Genomic DNA, 18,299 nt, shown 5'->3' with positions numbered 1-18,299 from the left:
TTTTCGTTGCCTTTTCAACCATGTTTCTCACTTGTTAAATACTTCTGACAGAGAAGCACTCTTACTGTGTTCAGGAACTGCATTAGTAACTTTGATTTTAATCCCTATACTGTCTGCATGTGCAATTTTTCTTTCACAGATGGGAAATCCTTTGGTCCGAAGCACCTACAAAGGTCAATGGTCCTCAGGCTCGGCAATTCACACCTTGTATCAAACAGATAAACTTTCCCACAAACTTAATCCGACTGGAAGTGAACAGCTCTCTCCTGGACTATTACACTGAATTGGATGCAGTGGTACTACATGGTGTGAAAGAGAGACCTGTGCTTTCACTTAAGACTTCGATGATTGATATGAACGATATCGATGAAGATGAGGATGAAGAAAAGTATGGCTGTGGAATGGACACCCTTAATAAACAGTTCAGCATTGTTACCCTCAGGGAATGGCCGACTAATGGATATTTTGATAAACTGCCTTATGAGGTGAGAAAAGCATGTTTGTACTCCATGTATTTGCCTTTAATTATTTTAATTAAATTAAGGGTGCAAAGGTGCTTTAGAGGGTACTGGTCAAGATTGCTGGTTTTTTCCAGTTAGTTCTGTGCATTCTTCTGTGAATGTCCTGCAGTTATTGTGTAGTTATGCCTGAATTATGTATGTCTGTCTACTTCCATGGAGGGATATTAGTAAGCCACTTTGCTGGTACTTGCATTGTTGCTGCACTTTCATTTCTTGAGAATCTGTCCACTCACATATGGTTTTCACACCAGTTACTTGAAATTCTAGCTCTTGAACTGGGAAGCTTCTGGCAGTTTTCCAGTGCTTTTAGTCTTCATGCTTGATGAAGAAGATACATGAGAGAGATGATGAGATTGAATCAAGATCTGGAAGTGGAAATAGTTTGTAATAGGCTAAAAGTTTCTTTTCCTGTTAATCTCTCTTATAAAAACCCAGAACTTTTTTCTTGAAACTGCCATAATATTTTCATAATGCTATGAAATAAGCTTCTTCAGGTGCAGGTAAAAAGTTTTATAGCTGGACTTCTGTGCACTGGCTTGTTTTGATGTTTGCCACTTTTTATTCTATCATTAGCACAGAAAACAGTTGTGAAGAAACTACTCCTACTACTTCAGATGCCCTGGCAGTGGGGCACTTGTATGTGTGCTCAGAGTCAGTGTAGATAAATATTTTCTTTCCTGTAATTTCCAGTATAATGAGATTGTGAAGTATGATTGCTGAATATTGTATGCAGGCCAGGAAATTCTCAGTGGGGTGTAAGCCGTTCGTGGCGCCTAGTGCCCTGGTTAGAGTAAGAACTGAGACACAAAATAACTGTCTCCACCTCTCCTGAAATAAACTGGATTTGCCCATAGTGGCAAGGAGCCTTTACTTGCTGGTCAGACCTGTGGGCTTGGGCAGAGGCATGGTTGTTCCTGCTCTTCAGTGTGCTGCGGTCTGGCAGAAGAAGTAAGTGCTTGTTTACCGCGGTAACTCATCAAAAGCTCAGAGTGGATCAGGTGCGCCTTTGGAAGCGAAGGGAGGATGGTGAGAGATGCTGTCACTGATTGCAGGGCACTTTCAGAAATATGTGATCTAATCAAATAGCGTTTTGGTTTTGTCACATCTTTTGTCTCTAAGTACCCCAGTTCAGCACGTGAAGGCCATGGCTGGGTGACTGTGTGCCCCAGTAACCTGTAGAAGTTTGCTGTGCTTGTAAAGAGGAAAGAGAGAGGAAGAGAATGTAACAACTCCCTCTGTCTTTCTCCTGTGTATTTGTCTTCTCTTTAAGTCTTCCTCAGTTCTTGAGGTTGGGTTTTTTTTGTTGTCGCTGCAGTGGAATAATAAACGAGTATACTAGTTTCATCCTGAATTAGCTGTAGCGGTGGGATTTTTTTCCTCCAGAGCCCTTATAGTATTTAATATGTTTTACTGTCAGTGTTTGTATAGCAGTGCTGAAGTAAAGAAAGTACTTTGCATGTGCAAAGGTGCAGTTGATTCTGGAATATCTAAAAACATATAACTGTTTGAAAGTTTGAAAACTGTATTGGTTTTAGTCATTCAAAGAGATTAATTATAGAGAAAACTTGATTTAAATCTAGGAAGTCTGGTTTGAAAAGGCTAGATAAATTGGTTTGTAATATAGTAGACTACCAGAGAGATTGATTCATCTCTTCTTTGTTCCACGTGTTTATACATATTAAGATTATAATTTAGGAAGTATTTGTGTAGTCCTGTTACTCTATGAACTTCTGCCTCCATGTACTTTATTGTGCTTTTCTGCTTTCCTGTTTGTGTACTAGCTTCCTTTTTTATCCATTTTTTAACATGTTTGGTTTCATGAATGCATTTATGTGGTCTATCAATACCAAGCACATTTTTTTTTCTTCTGCTTTGATTTAAAGAAACTGAAAATATGGGTGGAATATTTATCAGAAAACTACAAAAGACTATTTCTGGACTGGTTTTGTGACAGCAGCAATCCCAGTCTCCTACTTTCTTGGTCCAGCTGGAAGGTTTGGGTATTAGAACAACAAAAATGTTGTGCTTTGTAGTATGACAGTTTTTATCGCACCAGTTATGGGAACAGTACTCTGTATGCTGTCTTCAAGGCTGACAAATGTCAGATATTTCTGGGAAGTGTTTGAGCCTTGTAATGATGAAGTAAGGCAACCGCTGACTCCTTCCAGTTTTGATTGATACATTACATGAAAAATTATATATTTTTATACATTCATGTTGATTGTGAATGTGTAACTGTCCTAAGTCTTCATACGTGTGCCTATTCCTTATTTGAGCTGTTTCAGGCTTTTTCATAATACCCTTCATCATTCACAAAATACACAAGATGAATGGTCATCTGTCCTAATCTTAATGTGGGAAGCCGTTCCTCCAGCCTTTGCTGTCTTTCTGAAACTTCCATAGACTGTGGTGTTCCTCAAAATGGCATTAGCAATGCCTTGCTGCAGTGGGAGCTCTACAAACATTGTAAGAGTCTAGATTGGTCCTGCCAACAAAAGGGAAAAATGCTCCTGGGGCACAGACTTCGTTAGAAGAAAGTGTGAAATCTTGGATGAACAAGGTGAGAAGATTTTCCTTTCCCGCTCACGGATGATGCTAACCAGCCCTTAGTAGCTGTGAAATAGTTGTACTATCATCTGTTCTCTGGAATTACCTTAAAATTGAGGAAGGATTTTTCTAGGAGACACTTCATGTCCTTCTCTTTCTTCCCAGTTATCCTTGACTATAACTTGAGCTGCTTGTAAAGTGAAGGAGTAAGGCCTCAGTCTTAGTTGGCTTTGCAGAAATGCTTGAGACCTGAAGGCCTTTGAGAAAGGTGAGGAATACCTGCCACAGCATGCCTCTGGTGCAATCTGAGACTCACCAAGATGTGCCAGGTACCGAGAACCTAACTTTTGTTCTCCAGAAAGGGGAATCAGGAGAAATCCTCCATGTTGCAGTCCAAAAGACATTTTTTTTATATATAAATTTTGATATAAAAAGATCTGTGACATCTTTGTCATTCCTTGAAGCCAGTTTTTCCTAAAGCTGCCTACAAGATTTATGAGCTGTTCGTGTCTTCTGGGGAAGCGAATTTCACCGCTAAATGTGGATTTGGCACCTAAGTTCCAGGAAAATGGGTCTTGAATGTAAGATCTGCATCCCTTAAATGGTACTTCGATAGAAGTGTTGGAGCAATAAGCAGGAGCATTTTTAAGTGTCATACACTTTTTTCCCTCAACAGTAAATTTCATACATCTTTCCAGAACAAATATTTGTAGGCTTTCAGATAATCAGCAAGACTTTATGCTTCTCTTTAGAAAGAGAAGCTCGTGAGGGTCTTAAAAGCTGTCTTAACAGCTAGTAACCATATGGCATAAGGTTCCCTTCAGTTAATGGCCAGTACACTGCCAGTTGCTATAGCAGACTACCCTGCGAGCAATGGTACATGGAGAAGATCCCTCCAGCTTTAGTCCTCGTAGAGTCTTGATTATTTGATTGTGCAGCCTGTCCATAAGATCCTTTTCTGTTCTTTGAATCAAGAAGGGGCTTAAAACCTTTACAGCCTTTCGCTGTTGAGAGGATCAGAGCCTATAGCCTGGTGATGCAAAGCCCACTCCAGCAAAGCATGTTATGTGAGTAGAATAAAGAAGAGACTTAAATGGTTGTGTTTTGTTAAAGAGTTGCAAGATCCACTCTTCGTGCATTCGCGTGAGCCATTAAATGTGTATGCATTTGTTGGTGCAAGCTATACCATCATGGAACTAGGGATTGTGTTTTCTTAAACTATGTTGAGAATGTCAAAAGCCCTGGAATACCATTTTCTCCTTCCTGCCTTCTTGCTTTGCTTTTTTGTGCGCATATCCTCTGTCCTTTATCTCAGCATGTTTTAGTATCATTTCTAGTTAATTAAGAGTCTAAGCTGTGGCAGCTCTAGCTGCAGAATGAAAAAATTGCAAGTCATTCATTTGCGTGTTTCTGAAAGAGTGGTTTGCATAGACCAATATATTTTCGGAACAGAGGGACTCATGTTGAAGAACTGAAAGAAGAAATTTGTAGAAAGTGCAGATATTCTAGGTTTGACCAGCATCCAGGCATTGTTTTCTGGCCAAATCAAGTTCTGCATTATTGTGCTTTAGCCACAGAAAGTATTTTATTGGGTACAAGTGGTTATTCCTTGCTGCTATTCAGCAAAAAAAGCTTTAAAAAGCTGGAGAAGCTTTTGGGTAGGTAAGTACTGTTAGGAGCTAATTGGTAAAGTTTTACCCCATGTGTTGAAGAGCGTGATGGAGATCCTGTCTGAGCTTATAAGTGAACTTTGATGCAGTGGGTGAGGTGTCTGGTTTTTTTAAGATGTTAAAATGTTACATTTTTAATTTTTTAACTCAAAATACATGCATCTATGTAAGATGCTGCAATCAGGGACTGTGATGATAAAACACACATGGATCAGGTATGAATCAGGGTCTTTTTTTGTGCTGAACCAGCACAGAATGAATTTGCATGCTGTTGTTTGTGGAATTGTTGTGGAAAGTTATGATTTGGAAACCTCCAGCTTTTGGAGGTTTTCACTGTAGTAGGTGTTGATCTCACCATGTCTCTAAAGCTGGCATGTGCCATGTTTGCCCTGGAAATGGTAGAGAAAGTACTTTTGGTTCATCATAGCCTAAAAAAGCAATCAGTGTTCTATAAGTTATATTTTGCTTTCTTCTTTATATTCCTTTGTATTGTTTTTCCATAATCTTTGTTTTTACTGATTGATTTGTAAGAAAGTGTGGAACAATGATTGCCATAATTTTTCATAAATGCAGAATAAAAGCAGTTGTTTGCAAGAAACTGTGTTAGGAAATCAGTTTTCAGAGCAGGTACTCAGTTCTGCAGCATTCTTGGAATCACCCTGAACATGGCGTAGCACAGTACAGCACATTGTGTCACATACTCATCATGGTATCAAATTGTACTTTATGCTAGGATACACATACATAAAAAGCAGATTTCTGACAGACACCAGGCTCCAGATTAACAGTGATTAATGGTTATTAGCCTGTAGGTTTGGAATCTGTTATCTTTGTTTAATCAAAAGCCAGAAAAAAAGTACTTTATATCTTAATGTCATAGTAGTGACATTTCATTACACTTTTTCATTGTAGGTATTATGAAGTAGCATAATTTCAGTAAAAAATAAAGGAGGATTATTTTTTCTGATTAAGACATTCACATGGTAAGAGATTTCATCTCAGGTGTGGAAAGACTGTGACATCCTGTATGTTATGAAATACTCATTGAAGTCATCAGTTAGTCTAAAGGGACATTGGTGAGGCATTTATGGTTTCATTCACCATTATCTTCACTGCTCAGAAATCACACAATAACTTTTTTTTTCTATTAAACAAAACTGGTGTTATAATGTCTGATAAAAACAAAGTTACGCCACATTAATTGTAGCTGTAAATTTAGCTAACTGTGCAGCCTTTGTTGCTGAGCTCTCTGCTCTAGAAAACTTACCAAATAAGCATGGGAAAAACCGGAGGGAAAAGACATTCATAAAATAGATATTTGGGTGGCTTACAGAGTGCGAAATAGCTGAAAGATTGCAGAATAGTTTGAAGCTGTCTTTCAGAATATTGAAAATCATTTGAAGTGAATTGATGGCCTTAGAAAAATTGGTGCATGTGTAGGTATCTACTATTAGAATGACAAAACGGTGCTAAGCAATTTTTGAGCTGAAGTATGGGTCTGAGCCAAGCAAAAACCAAGATACTAATTTGGGATTATATCCGTGTTAGCTCCTAGTTAGTTTGCTCTCTCAGATACCAAAATGCCAACAAAATAAATGCCAGTTGAGAGCAAACTTTGCTGATTATAATATATTAACTGCAGTTGTTTATTTTTATATATCTATATATCTATAGATATATTTTTTTGAGTCCCCATCCCTGGAGGTATTTAAAAGACGGGTAGATGAGGTGCTTAGGGACATGGTTTAGTGGTAGGATGGCAGTGCCGGGTTAACGGTTGGACTTGATGATCTTAAAGGTCTTTTCCAACCTAAACGATTCTATGAACCTATGATTTTATATACATATAAAATCATAGAATATATATATACACACACACTGCTGTCACATCGAAATGTCTATGCATATCCTCTGCATCAAGCTGAGGTGAGAGTTCCAGGCACCTGCAGAGTCAAAAAGCCTGGGCTGTTTTTAGGGGGAAGGAGGAGCGAGGAGAAGGGAAGAGGGAGGGCTTGAAATCCAGCTTGAGAGAAACTGGAGTATATGCAAACACTGTATTTTGGCATTGGAGTTGAAGTTAAATTTTTTGAAGAGTCGTAGATAGTGTTTGAAATCCAAATACTAAATCTGGAGCTGAGTAGGAAGTAACATTTTTCATTTTGCAGGAAGTTGGATTGTTTTCTTATTTTTTCTCTTCCAAAAATGAAGGGGGGAGGAGGGGAGGCGGAAGCTAGCTGCATAAACTGGTACGTTGGAAGTACAATCTGTTTGGATCTCACCAACAGCTTCATTTTCATCTGATGTCAAGCATTTTATTCTGATTTTTGGCGGTTTTGTCTTATGAATCCTTACAAGACATGAAAATGAAACATTATGGTATTTTGAAAGGGCCACAGGACTCTCTACAATTTAAGCTGGTTTGTGGGTTGTTTGGGGTTTTTTTTAATTTACACTGATTCATTTCAGCAAGTTATTGTTTCCCACTCTGCTTGAAAACACTGAGTCAATTTTAGTTATGTAACTTGAGTGCAGGCACTTAGAGCTGTTAAAGACAGCACTGGTAAAGTAAACATTAATTTTTAGATTTCAGTTTTCAAGTGCATCTTCTCTCCATTTCTAAGATAAAGGAGATTTTGTTGTTGTTGTTGATCATTTCTGTTATTTCCTAAAGTGAGTATTTGTGTGTCTGTGTGTTGATCTTCCTTTGGGAAGGAAAACAGCATGATAGGAGACAGGATATTTCTTAATTTCTGAGTGTGAGATAAGTCATTACAAAATCATGTATAGTGATGCTAGTCAGAAGGGCTGGTGATTATTCCGAAGCTGAGATGATTCAACCTGATAAAGGTAAAAAGGGGGTTTGCCTATCAGGTTTGACTCTGGCATAGAACAAAAATGCTCTCAAAGTATTACAGCAAGGAAGAGATTACTTTGTAAAAGAAGTTGAATTTTTTTACCTGGTTGCATAGTCCAGCATGGATGGGAGGGTATAACGTAGAAGACAAAACACTTATTTTTAAAGCAGGGAGCAGAGGAATAAATCTGGAGTCAGTTCAAGGTGTGGGGAAAGTGGGACGTGGTATGTTTCTTCCATTTACTCAACAAATACGCTACCATCTTAAAAACCACATCCAGAGAAGAAAGAGGATGCCAATTCAGCGTTCTGATCAACGGCAGTGCAGACATTGTGAAGGGAAATATGTAAACATAGTGTTTACATGTATATCACTGTTTAAATTAGCATGGGTAAAGAAACTTCTAATTTGAAAGCTTCCTATCACTTTCATATGCTGATCTGCTTTTCCCTTTCTTGTTTAATATGTTGTCAAATTGAGAAGACAGTGCAGTCCTATTTAATAGCCAATCAATGATTTATATGAGAAGCTACTTTTAAGTAAAAGGATTTACTTTTCTTTGAAGTTAGAACATCTTTTCTTATTCATTTGCAGTTTTCCCTTAACATTTCAGGTGCTATATGACCATCCATGACTTTTTCTCTGTTTTTGATACAGCTCATCCAGTTGATTTTGAGTCACCTTACAGTGCCAGACCTGTGTAGACTAGCGCAAACTTGTAAGCTACTGTATCAACATTGCTGTGATCCTCTACAGTACATTCATCTCAGTTTACAACCTTACTGGGCAAGGATTAATGATGCATCTCTGGAATACCTACAGTCTCGCTGCACTCTCATCCAGTGGCTGAATTTATCTTGGACGGGAAACAGGGGAGCCATCTCTGTTTCAGGATTTAGCAGGTCAGTGCTAAATGTACGGAAGTGTTTTGACAAGCTCTGTTTGCTGAGCTGCTGGACAGTAGTTTCAGTAAGTATTTGAAACCTCATCGAAAGACAAGAAATGCCTTTGATTTACTATAAAGAATGTGATTGTTATAATGTAGAAAAAAACAACAGCTAAAATGGTAAGAGCAGATACAGCAACAAAAGTCCGTTTCAATATGTAGAGCCTGCATGTGCGAAACTGCCTGTGACTGAAAGGCTTCTTCCAGGGAGTGTTTTGCTTTTTCCTGGGCTTCTAAAAGACTCCACCAGAACCAAGCTGTCAAGAGTCCGTCTCACGAAGAAAATGTTTGCAGTTGTTCGTTGTACAGATGAGTCATCAGTAGGACTGTATTAGAATGGCTGCAGTAATAAACTGATTACAGTGCATGCTTACAGGGTATGGGCCCTAAGTAATCACTGGAGTGCAATGTAAATGCAAATATTTTCATAAAAATGATTTAAAACATTAGCCTTGTTGGGAAACAGGGGGTTTGCATGTGCGTCTTCCACTGAGCTGAAAATATGACTGTGCTGTAGGTCATTAAAATAGCAAATTTGCAGGGATTGTATAACAGCCGTGTTCTCTGCTTTCTTAACATATCATTTCTTGCTTCTTTGCTCGTTTGCATTAGTTAAACAGCATCTATCAATGCATTTCATTTAAGCAAAAATTGCTGCTTCAACTAAGAGGTAATAAGCAATGGCAGGTGAAAGCAGAACTTGACTGATAAGAAACAGAAATGTTTAATATATCTAAAAAAATTGTCTTAACTCTCATTTGTTTTCTGAATAAAAAGGTTAAATCAAGTATTCAAACATTTTCTTTCCCTTGGTGCCTGGATGCCTTCCCTGGGGAGGTAAAATAATTTGAAGCAATACTTTGTCAAGATGAGAATGTCATTTCCTTTCTTCCTGACATTCCAGCATAATCCAGAGCCCTATGCTTTTCTGTGCTTGTTGGTAGAGAAAGGAGACAGACATCAGCTAGTTGTTGAATGGGGTACAAACATTTCTCCTAAACTTGGATTTCATATTAGATACGTTATGCAGAGGATAAATATGCAGGCTTCAATTGAGAATTCAACTCTGAAATCATGAAGTTCTTGCTTTTTGATGCTTAGCTATTAAATCTGTCTTTTAAAAACTTAAAGTATGTGCATCTTCATGGCAATTTTTTAAAATTTACATTATTTTTTGGAGCATGCAGTACTGCTAAAAATTTTTGTAGTCTTGAAAGAAATGAATGTCCAAATTCAGAGAATTATAAACTTTGCAGTTTTAGCATTTCTGAATTTCAGTTAGTTACAAATGTTTACTTCAGTGCTGAACTAATAGTAGCACTTCGGTGTAGTAATCTTTTCTAAAATAATAAATATTCATTGTTTTACTAATAATAATCTGTGAATAAATGTGGCCGACTTATTTTCATTATTACAGGTGTTATTTATTTGTAACAAGAGGGAAAAGTGTTTCTTGGACATTGATACAATTGTGAAGTTATCTGTATTCCTAGGAAGAAGTATGTCTTGGAAGAGCTACAAACAGTCTGGGAATGGGAGATGCAGTTCAATCATAAATTTTTAAAACAAAGTTGTAAGCTAAATAATTTTCAGGTGCGACTTCTGCTCAGAATTTTTACTTCTGAATCAAAAATTCTCCACTGTAACTAGGTCTGGTTTTGAAAGTCTTCTTTTTCCTAATACAGAAATAATTTTGCAACTCTCTGTTCTGTAGAAGTGTCATTTCTAGTAGAATTTCGAAACACGAATTTTCCTTTTGACATTCTTCATTAGCAGGTTTGTCAAATTTGCTGGCCTCCAGGAAGGGAAAATTTGCTGCTCATTTGCTATGGAAGTATTTATTAATACAGGAGACTTATTAGAGCAACACTTGCTTTTCAAAAGCATTAAGGTAATTTTCTTCAAAATAGTAGCCTCCTGGTAAGACTCACTGTTCCTCAGAGGAGGAATCTGTCAAGTAATGTTTTGGTTTTATTGTCCTGGCTGTCATTAAGAAACCACCACCTGGTGGATATTGCAGCATCCAGGACACGTAGTCATGAACTCCCACAGTTTTTCCTTTTGGACTTCTAGATATTCCTTACGCAGCCTGACTTTTGGGAGATACTATACAAAACAGAGGTTCCAAAGAATGGAGGTACTTTGACTTCCCTAGGAATTCTATTTCACACTTAAATTTTCTTTCTAGTTTACTCTTCAGGATATGAGTCTTGCAGAGGATGTTCTCAGTTGGCTGGGGAGAGCGCAATCCTGCTTTTATCAGTTACCTGCTGATGTTAACTGTTACTAAAAACTTAATCGGATTTTCAGACCATAATTGTCCTTTGCAGAAATTAAATATGTATGTATTTCTGTCTGTCTCTATATGTAGCAGTAGAAGACACATGCCACTGGATTTATTAGTGTAAAATCTTCTCTTGCTGCCTACTGCATGAATGTTTCTGAATCAGTTTGTTGTTTTTTTCTTTATCCTGCTCTCTCAGAATCATAGAATTGTTTAGGTTGGAAAAGACCTTTAAGATCTTTGGCTCCCTCTCTGGTCTTGGTATTCTTTGTTTCTTTCTGCAATGGAAATTTTTTAATAAGGCAATGAGATGTGCCTCTAGAGTACAAAGCTGCATCTTTTATTTTGGATATAATCGGTGAAGAAGTCTTCTTGTAACTTGCGGCTGAGTTCAGATGAGTTTAAATTGCTTATTCCAATACTTCAAGTTTATAAATTTTGTGATAAGTTGCTACATAAGCGACCATCAACAGCTGTGAAGCCAACTCCTTGGAGGTGTAGAGAATTCTGCCTAGAAGTTGTAACAATTTGAAGGACTGTGTTACGCTGTTTTCAAAAGGCCAACCTGTATTTGTCAATTCAAGGAGAAAAAAAACATTATTTGCTAAACAAAATTTGTAAATAACTTCACAAACACTACAATTTGCTGTCGAACAGAAACAACAAAATACTAAACTCAAAATACCTTATCCTCATAGATAACAGCATTTCACTTTTACAGGGCCTGTTATTTATTTTGTTTTCTTCATTTTTGCACATTTCTCAGGATTTAGTGTTGCAGTTGGCACTGTTGAATTCAAAACTGCTAGTTTTATTTGTACAACTATACAGTTTAGGTCATGATTTCCACAAGTCAGGGTGTGTTTAAATGCTACTCTTGCTCGAATTTTATTGTGGCAAATATCTTTCAAAATTTTTTTATCTGTGGTTTCTTACAACAGTCTTAAGTAGCTTGTGTAAATTTGTGTGTTGCTTTAAAAGGTTCATATAGACATGATTGTAAGAAATAATTGAAATATGTATTCTCTTGCAAAAATGTATTCACATAGAACCTTTTTTAAAAGAGTAATTTTAAGAAATGTGACTGAAACAAATGCTGTATTATCATGAGAAGATAGAATGCTTCGGGCATATGAACATCCCGAGGCAAAGCTAAAGGTATTTTAACTTATTGATAACATCTACTCCTTAGGGCTAGAAACGACTATCATAAAGTTTTCATTTCAGCATATAATATAAATTAACTAAACTTTATCGTTCAGATTGAACTAAAAGTATATGGAAAGGTGAAAGACAAATGAGTATCTGAGCAGTCTCAGGTGTCTGGAATGCAAAGTGACAGGGAATAAACAAGGATTTCACAGCAAGCATTGCATAAGCAGAACTGCAGTTCTCTTGGCGTTAGAGGTACAGTGAATTTCTTCATGCCAGGGGAATATCAGCGTGGGAGGATAAGACCTATATAGGAAAAGTGAGGCAAGTTGACTGGAGGTGTACTGAATATCGAGATGCTGAATAAATGCTCTGAGGTTTAAACAGCTCAAGGACGATGACAGTTTAAAAGCAGAGTTCTGCATGCGGGTTTCTTTGTGGCTGATAATGTCGTTAGATTGTTTAAACTCTTTTGCTTTAAATATCTGAGGTATTAGGATTTTTATTTACTTCTAACATTTTATACTGTGAAAATGAATTAATAGTGTTTTATTTTCAGGTTAGCGATACAGTGTTTGCATGTCAAGCGCATCCAGGAATATTTCTTTAACGTTTTTGTTGCTGGTAATGTTTGAAAGCTTTAGTTTCTGTTTAATAGAGGTGTATTTTGACAGTTTTTAACTCGGTGAGGCTTTGCCGCGGATTAAACTAGCAGGAAGGTCAGAGAAATTACTGAAACATGCATCAAATAGTCACAGAAAATAGGAGTAATGTGTGACTTGACAGGGATTCTCAATTTAAAAATCACTTCTGTGTCCTTTTTTTTTTTTTTAATTTCCACAGTTTTTAGTAAAACCTAGGGTTGCTGTAACTGAGATTAAGTAATAATGTTTGTTTTGCATGTTTTTATTGAAATAGTTTAATCTGTAGTGGGGAAAGCACAAGATCAGGTACTTAATATTCTCCTTACTTGCATGCAATATTTTAAGATTTATTTTAAAAAAAAAAAAAGTTTAATACATGCTAGAGTAGAAAATAGCGTTGTAACAATTAGAATATCTTAGAGGAAGAGAAGGTGACTTCATTTTAAAAACAAAATTAAGTTACTCAGTCTCACTCTCATGCGTGCATACTCGGGTGGACCAAGACAACTGGTATGTGTCCAAACCAATTTGTCCAGTGTGTAGTCTCGGCATTTTGTGCCCCCTCCGTCCTTTGTCTCCTAATCTGTGTGTCCTGAGAAACTCCACGTGCATACGTTCAAGGATCTTGATGTCCAGCTAATCTAACTTCCACTAACACACACTGCTCTACCAGTCCTTGTGTTGCCATTTGCTCTTTCTCATGCTTCTACACATGTGTGTACCCATTCATTCTCCAGCCATACCAGTCTTAACACTTTTGTTACAACTCCCTGTACTACATGCTGCTGCTGTTGTGCAACACAGCAGTCCTGAAAGGAAAAACGTCATTGTGAGTATAAAAGTATCTGGAAATGACTTTAAGAAATATGTTAAAATGTAATTCCACAAGCCAAATCTCACTGTTTTAAATTACGTAAGTGAATTTGTCAAAGTTCCTTTAGGTCCTCAAATCTCTGCTGTAAGGCTGGTGCAGCACGTTATGATCCAGAGGCACTTGGGCACTTGGAATTTTTTATATTAATTGCGCTGTCAGTGCAGAGACCATGATGTCAGAAGTTGGTGTCGGCTGATGAACGGAAGTATCAAAAGCTGCCATGCAAATATGCAGTCACCACAACTTTGTAAACTACCTGGAGTAGAAGACAACTCATTGACTGAAAGGAGGAGGAATGTGCTTCAGTGTTTTGGGGGAGAAAATGGAAAAGTGAGTGAAGTTTAAACTTGCCTAGAACATTAGGGGTTGATTTTATTTAAATATGTAAGAACATCAGGGGTTGATTTTGTTCAAATATTTAAGCCTTCTGTGTAAAGTAAGTAAACTGTCTCCTTAATTATGAAGACTGAAGGGAGAACAGAAGATTTTAGAACAGTAGACAATAGAAACTGCCAGGGATACAGGAATGGTACCTCTAGATTAAATGCCTTGGATTAAATGCAAGATTGTAACTGCAAAACAGGTTGGGATTATTAAGTCCTCTGCCAAGTCTGTGTGAGTAATATCAGTAGAACTACAGTAAGAAAAAGATGATCTCAAGATCTTGGAAGTGAAATGAGGAAGAATAAAAGTCAAGTGGTTGGTTTGGGGGGTGTGTGTGTGTGTGTGACATTATTCTTGGCTGGTGGCAGGCCCTAGAAAGCAGGAGAACTGAGTAGCCAGAGGGAGCGTGTAATTGGCTTTGAAGCAAACTGCACCCATTGTTTTAACAAAATACTGGTTCTAGGAGGACGATACGAAGGAGGGCTAGGCAAACAGGGCAGTGTTGCATCTGTCAAGTAATGGAGGTAACATCCCTGATTTGGATGCTAGCATAAGGTAATACTACAAGGGAAAGTGCTAAAGAAAAAAAAAATCTTATCCAATCCTATGTTGTTCATAAATGGAAGTCGCATGTCCGTCCGTTCCGCCGCCCCCCCCCCCAGTCTTGGACACAAAATTCAGTGGTTCACATGTCAATGACTACAAAATTAATACCTAAGAATTCCACTGAAAATACATTTGGTAAAATCAGCATGATTGAAACCTGTTTGGATAACTGTACTAAAAGAATATAAAACTAGGTAGCTATTTGTGTTTAGGAAGGATGAATAGATGAGAGAGAACTGGACTGTGATCCCAGTTTGTTGCAGAGTTTTCAGTAACTTTGAACCATGGGATATCAAGTAGGTGAGGATCATTATGCTAACAGCGAGGTCTAAGTTTTGGATCCAGTGCAGTTCTGTTAGAAACCATCAGAGCAAATGTGTTCAGTACCCTCATAAGCATATGTCTACAGGTATTTTGAGGATTTTGTTTGGGAGGTCTTATGCAGCCAGTTCTGACACGAAGGGTGCTATTTCTTGTACCATGATATTTTAATGTTGGATCTTCTTTGGCTCATCGGATATGCTTATGATATAGACATGAATTACAAGATTGGAAGTTGTTAATAGACTAAGTGACCACATGATCATGATGGGTTTAATATCAGTATGAGCAAATAGTGTCTGAACTGCTGATAGATACATTTGATGTTTCAGAAGGATTTCACTAGGACTAACTTACTTCCCAAAAGCTGAAGCTGAAGGGGGAGAAAATGAGCAGCAGTTCTTGAGAACAGGCAGAAGGTGATGGAAAGTGAGATTCTTTGTTGTGTTTTTATTAAAAAAAGCAAAAAAACCCCAAACCCAAACTAAACAAAACCCAACCACCACCCAAAAAAAAAAAACCCACAACACCAAAAAACCAACAACCACAAAACTCCCTGAAATACTGTAGTCTAGGATGAGGATGAACGTAGAGGGAAAGGCCCCATCCAATATCTGGCAAAATAAAGGCACGTGTTCATATTATTCTAGGTTGTTTAGTCAGTCATATTTCACAACAAGCATGAAGGGATTAAGGGAAATCACTTCAGAAATTGTGTGTATAAAATATTGACAATAAAAGCAAAACTAAAGGGATGGATGACTATGCAGAAAGGAGGAGAAACCAAAACCAGGAACCAGTCAGTCCTCAGTGATTAAAGGAGAGATATTTGAAGAAATGTTGATTTGGGTAGAAGGTGCTTTTTTTGGGGTGGTTTGTTTTCAAGCAAGCTAAGTCAGAGCCAGGCATCCAGTGTTAAGTCTCAGAAGTATGAAGGCAATACCACATTTGTTCTGACAGCATGAGAACCCATGTTCTACTTTGCCATATGGCTTTGGAGATCCATGTAGAAAGACATTAGTAAAAACCGCTGACCTGAGCAGCCTGTTAAGTGCAAACAGAGTTTGGGGTGCCTTGATCGTTCAGAGAACTCTGCAGTTCTGCCTAATGTTCTCTGCCCTGTGCTTCTTGGTGACTTCCTCAAATTCCTCCTTCTGTTTCTGTTCATCTCTTTACTTTGTGCCTGTCAGCTCCTTCTTGCGCCCCGCTGCATGCTCCTTATTCCCCCTTGCCTTTCCGTTTAATGTCTCCTAAGTAACCTTTTCCAAAAAGGCAGCAAAGCCATGAAGTGTAGTTCTTGTTGCTGTCGCTGTGTTTGCTCTGCCTGTGTGTTTTGAGTGTAATGAATTTAAATTAAACGTTATGAGGGTAGTAACTCCTCAAGCTGGTGAGCCTGGAGTTCTTCTCCAAGTCTAGGGGGTTAAATGAGTGTTTCTCTGACCTGGCAATGTTAACTTCTAATAGTCCTAGAAGGAGAAAAGTGTTGATCTGTACCAACATTTGTAACAGCCAAGCCCTGTTAAATTATATGGCAGTTAACCTAACATCCATTACTGTAATGGAGTAATTCATAAAATATTTATCAGTTGGCAAATTAAAGGCTAGAGGTTTAATAAGTAGCAATTGACAAGGTTTTATGGAAAATATCACCATCCAAACAAACCTGATAATTTGTTGGTGAAAGAAGCTGTGTGAATGTATTGTTAAAGTACTCATTAAATAGAGGAATTGGCTAATTGGTAATCAGCAATGAATCCATATGTCTCTACTCTGATTTCCAGGGGATTTCCATCCTGTGTTTCTCCATGGCAGTACTGAACTCTACTGCTAGCCTAAAATAGCAGTCTAATGTTTAAATACCAGATGTTAATTGTTGTGAATTGCCGTATCATTTCAGCTCTGACGCTCCCGTAAGAAGGCTTGCTGGTCTAGGTGAATTCACTGTATCCAGTATGAAAACAGCAAATAAGTGCTTGGTGTTTGATAAACTCTGATTTTACAAGCTACAGTAGATTCTAAAGAGAGACTGCAGAGTTAGACAAAAATAGTGGAAGAGCAGATTTGAAGGCCATACTTGCATGTCTCAGACCCTCTCTTTGTTTCTGTTTGTGTAGGCTCATGGAAATGTCCAATGTTAGGGACCTTTGAAGGTCATCTACTTCAAGCTCCCACTTGAAGTGCCAGTGTCCCCCGTGCTAGATCAAGTCACTCAAGGTTTCAGGTGACTCTTGGAAACCTCCAGGGATGGAGAAGCCACCCTGGAATCTCCTCTCCCCTCCCTGTTGCATAGGGTCTGCATAATTAAACTAAGGCCGTGTATTGTCCAAGATAAAAGGAATAAAGAAAAGTGATGCTGAATGGCAAGTATGATTTGAGTGAGTAATGAAAATAAGGAAAAGAGAAGGTTTGAAAACTTGGGTCTTGAAAGATGGACCTCAAGTCCTGTGCGACTGTTAGTGTCATTGAGGAATGCCTCCCTGAATGTGTCTGCTTTTACTACCAGCAGTTATTTCATCCTAAGTTTCAGCATGAGCAAAGTCTTGGGAAGGCTTGTACCGATTTAGTTGTAGCAATAGGAGGTTTTGTGCAAGCAGAAGTGTTGTGTCTCTCTGGCATTTCTATGGTATCAGTTAAACCCAAAAAGTAATGCTAGCTTTGTGGTGGAAGTGTCAGAAACTAAAGCTGCTTTGCCTGCATGATGGTTTTTGTACGATAGAACTGGTAATAGAGCAGATAGCAATATTTATTAGGAGAGACTACTTCATGCTCTCTCACAAGTAGCTTCGTTGTACTAGGAAGTAACGAGGTCAACTCATTGTCCCATAGGTTAGGAGCTTAGTTTTTTCTGCTTGGAGAAACTTAAAAATAATGTATAACAAAATGTCTGCAAAGGTGTGAGGGGTTTTTTCCACCCTATAAATATCAAACTTGCAAGCCTAGTGACTGATTCACAGTTTGAAGGTTATTTTTGCAATAAAAAGGGACATAAGCTTATGTGTTTTTAATTAAAGCTTGGATTACATATAATAGAGCTTGAAAACACAAGATCTCTGACAGAAGGTGTAATTCCTGCAGAGACCATCAAAGTTTCTAAATTTTGGATATTTTGTCTTTTAATATCTTAAATTTTTATAATTCCAGTGAAAGGCATGTGAAATAATCCTTAGGAATCCCTGTGTTCTAGAACGGCTACAAAGTGTTGATTTTTATATATTTGTTAATGAAAGGAATGAAATGTTTTTCTGAAAGTGTTAAAATACTTCTGAGTATTTCATCAATTCAAAAGTATTTGTTTAACCTCATTTTTACATTTGCAGTTTTTTCTGAGATAAGGAGAAATATGAAATTGTTGGTCTCAGAGTAAATGGCAAGAAGGAAGCACCTTCCAACTTTCTAAACCAAAACAGCATTTTCGGGACTAATGTTAATTTAATAAAAAGTGCTCTGTACCGTTCTTGCCCCCAGTGATTCTTTTGCAATTTGTTTTCAAGGTAG

At 37.7% G+C, this 18,299-nt stretch overlaps 1 protein-coding gene across 5 annotated transcripts in view; it reads left to right on the top strand.

Moving 5' to 3' along the window:
* FBXL4 (F-box and leucine rich repeat protein 4) overlaps positions 1-18,299 on the top strand; it is a 64,929-nt gene that overhangs the window by 16,188 nt on the left and 30,442 nt on the right. For all 5 annotated transcript variants that reach the window (XR_004841204.1, XM_009649060.2, XM_035888783.1 and 2 more), the window contains exons 4-5: positions 140-485; positions 8,251-8,495. Coding sequence is in view for 4 of the 5 variants with exons in the window: in XM_009649060.2 (XP_009647355.1) it covers positions 140-485; positions 8,251-8,495 (591 nt within the window). In the remaining variant the exon portion in view is untranslated. The remainder of the gene's footprint in view (positions 1-139; positions 486-8,250; positions 8,496-18,299) is intronic.

This window comes from Egretta garzetta, unplaced genomic scaffold (assembly GCF_000687185.1).
Source record: "Egretta garzetta isolate BGI_Z169 unplaced genomic scaffold, ASM68718v1 scaffold231, whole genome shotgun sequence".
Lineage (NCBI taxonomy): Eukaryota > Metazoa > Chordata > Aves > Pelecaniformes > Ardeidae > Egretta > Egretta garzetta.
The sequence above is the reverse complement of the archived record's forward strand: the minus strand, read 5'-3'. Positions and strand labels throughout refer to the sequence as shown.